Source organism: Silurus meridionalis, chromosome 18, assembly GCF_014805685.1.
Source record: "Silurus meridionalis isolate SWU-2019-XX chromosome 18, ASM1480568v1, whole genome shotgun sequence".
Taxonomy (NCBI): Eukaryota; Metazoa; Chordata; class Actinopteri; order Siluriformes; family Siluridae; genus Silurus; species Silurus meridionalis.
In genome coordinates this window covers 20,907,231-20,910,392 of record NC_060901.1, presented here as the reverse complement: position 1 = coordinate 20,910,392, position 3,162 = coordinate 20,907,231, and the positions used below count along the sequence as shown (strand labels likewise).

Below are 3,162 nucleotides of genomic sequence, written 5' to 3'. Positions count from 1 at the left end.
GATCTAGGAACTACTGTGGTACAATGCTGGATCCAGGAACTACTGTGGTGTAGTGGTGCTACTGGATCCAGGAACTACTGTGGTGCAATCCTTCATTTAGGAACTATTGTGGTGTAACGGTGCTTGTAGATTCAGGAACTGCTGGTACATTGGTACTGTGGATCCTCTCATATGGCTGGAAAAGTCTGGTGTGCTGATACTTTTGTCGATAAAAATGTATATATGAGATTTTAATACAACAAAATTTACAGGCGTATGCTGTGGCCGTTCAGGTTTCATGCGGAGGAGAGGAGGGTTTGATAATAACTCTCCAGTGTGATGTAAACACAAAACATACACAGCAATCAACATCTTCACTCCTTCACTGCCTGGCGTCCACCCAGTGCGAAAATAACGCTCATAAATTCATATATATTGCCTGCTTCTTTTTTTTCATTATTATTCCCCCGTCTCATCTTCACATCATCATTCTCTCCATTTTTTTTGTCTTTCTTCACTATTCACTTCTCATACATTGAGACTCCACACTGAAATGTCACACGTTTCTTCACGCTTTCTGCCGAAAAAAAGAAAAACGGCTCTCGATAGTATTTCATTTTCTCTCCGGAATTTAACCTTTCGCATGCATGCGTTCGAATGCACGTAAACGAGTGTAGGCCTATGACGGGGGTGCTGACGAGAAGGTGCACGGATTTCTGGGAATGCATTTTTTATTTCAATATTTAGGCTTGTACTATATGATGCAGATGTTCGGTTCTGGGTATAATTTGCACTCGGACCCTCAGACTTGGTCCTGGAATGGTCGTTTATGTGTTTATCGAGTCTGATTGAGGCAAACCAGGGCGCTGAGGAATGGTGAAGGTTAAAGTGGAAGCGATAATGGAGAGAATGTGCAGTGAAATGTGCAGTGCAGACTACAGAGGGTCTCCTGCAGCAGGATTTGGGGAACACTACACATCATGATAAGCCCTGTTGTAGTATGATGTTGGAGCAATGCGCTCCGTGTTAAAAGAACGAACCAATCAGATTGAAGGAAGGGCGGGTTTTGGTGCACGAGGGCGGAGTTTCGGGCTCTTATTTAAAGTGAGGCGGTGCGCTGAGTTGGAGAGTAGTTTCAGTTCCGGGCAGGGGAGTGCGCGGTGCGTGTGCGCGTGTGTGTGTGTGCGGGTGTGCGCGCGCGCGCGGAGAGGAGAAAGAGAGAGAGAGAGTTAGAGCAGAGGTGGAGGGAAAGCCTTTTGTTTCGGAGTGGAGAAAACTGGACCACGGATGGAGCGAAAGATCAATTAGCGGCGCGCGCCAGGAAATACGCAGGTGAGCGTTTCAGAGCGTGCGTGCAGGTGTCCGGTTTCTGGTATTCTGATGCATGAGATCTGTACTTATCCGAAGGCATTGGAAGAATGCATAGTGCATGCTTTTGTAGCTGTTGCTGACACGTTTCTTTGGTGTGTGTGTGTGTGTGTGTGTGTGTGTGTGTGTGTGTGTGTGCGTGTGTGTGTTGTCAAACATCAAATATTGATTCGCGCTCGCGTTGCTTTTCTCAGCTCGCTCCAGGCGCAGTGACTTGTTTACATGTCTGATCTCTACAACCACGAGGCTAAGATGATTTTATTCCTTTTCCGATCACAGAAGCAGCTTTCCATGCCTCTCGCGTGCCTCTCCCGTCCTTGATGGGCAACCAACTGGACCGGATCACGCACCTGAGCTACAGCGAGCTGCCCACGGGGGATCCGTCTGGCGTGGAGAAGGACGAGCTGCGCGTCGGCGTCGCCTACTTCTTCTCCGACGACGAGGAGGAGCTTGACGAACGCAGCCCGAGCGAGGAGGTCGCCGCGGAAACCCCGGACGAGCTCGAGTACTCGGCCTTCTGCTGCCACGAATGCATCTTCTCCAAGGCGCGCGCGCGCGGCGACGACCTGCGCGTGTACCCGGCGCGCACGCTGCTCGCCATGTGCAAGCCGGGCGACGTGCTCGAGCTGGTGGCGAGCGCCCAGGCGCCGCACTGGGCCGTGTTCGAGGGCGACGACCAGGTAATCCACCTGCACAAGGGCGAGATCCGCAAGGACAGCCTGCTTGACGTGAGCGGCGGCCGCCGCGGACGCATCGCCAACGACCGCTACCGCTTTCGCCCGCTGCCCCCCGACCTGGTGGTGCGCAACGCGATCGGCCACCTCGGGCTGAGCCGCGCCGACGTGTGCTGGACCAGCTCGGAGAGCTTCGCCGCCTGGTGCCGCTTCGGCAAGCGCGAGTTCAAGGCCGGCGGCGAGGCGCACTCGGCCGGTCAGCGCTATCTGCTCAAGGTGCACCTGTCCGAGAGCACCGTGCACACGCTCGTCTTCCGCAGCCTCGAGGAGCTCGTGCGCGAGCGGAGGCGCGTGGACGCCAGTGGAATTCTCGAGGAGCTCTCTCTGCAGTGAGCGGATTTTCTCTTTCTTTCTTTCTTTCTTTTTTTTTTTCGTGTTATATTTTTGTGGTCCTTTTTTCCCCCGCACATCTTCTTGTTCAGCATCTCGGGACTGCGCACAAGAGGAGGAGGAGGAGGAGGAGGAGAAACAGAGGGATGCTCCCAATCCTTCTTGGAAGACTTTTCGCAGGAATGTGCGCTTTTGGAAGCTCAGTGTGTGTTTGTAAAGGCAAAGACAACGCCCTTTTTTTGGATGTGGGGTGGTGGGAGATGCTCAGGTCGTGTGGATGCGGTTCCGCTCCGGACAACACGAACCTTCTTTCGTTCAGCACAGAATAAGAAATATAAAAAAAAGTAAAGAAAAAGAAAAAAAGAAACCCCTAATGGCCATTGATGATGGAGACGCTGAGACGCGCCGTGCGCGCGCGCAGACACACACGGACGCAGAGACGGATTGCTTGTGGCAGGATGATGCGCGCTCTGGATTCTTTCTTCTTTTCTTTCTTTCTTTCTTTCTTTTTTTTAATCATTTATTTTCTTTAATAAAAAAGAAATTTATAAATAATAAAAAAAAAAAACCGTACCAAAAGCTTTAGCATTTTAATGACGACTCGTGGAGATCACGCGCCACTGCGTAACGACCTGCAAACACAAACACGTATGGCTTTTTTTTTTTTTTTTCCACGTGAACTAAACAAAAACAAATATATATATATACTGTACATTCTTCTCATTTTTTTTTTCGGAGTGCATATTTTTGT

At 50.6% G+C, this 3,162-nt stretch overlaps 1 protein-coding gene across 1 annotated transcript; it reads left to right on the top strand.

The window, feature by feature from the left end:
- Positions 1-1,102: 1,102 nt before the first annotated feature.
- On the top strand, positions 1,103-2,746 carry lratd1 (LRAT domain containing 1). Its single transcript, XM_046872504.1, has 2 exons — positions 1,103-1,311; positions 1,627-2,746. Exon 2 carries the CDS (start codon positions 1,668-1,670, stop codon positions 2,412-2,414), a length of 747 nt encoding a protein of 248 aa, XP_046728460.1. The 5' UTR covers positions 1,103-1,311; positions 1,627-1,667; the 3' UTR covers positions 2,415-2,746.
- The last annotated feature ends 416 nt before the right edge of the window (positions 2,747-3,162 follow it).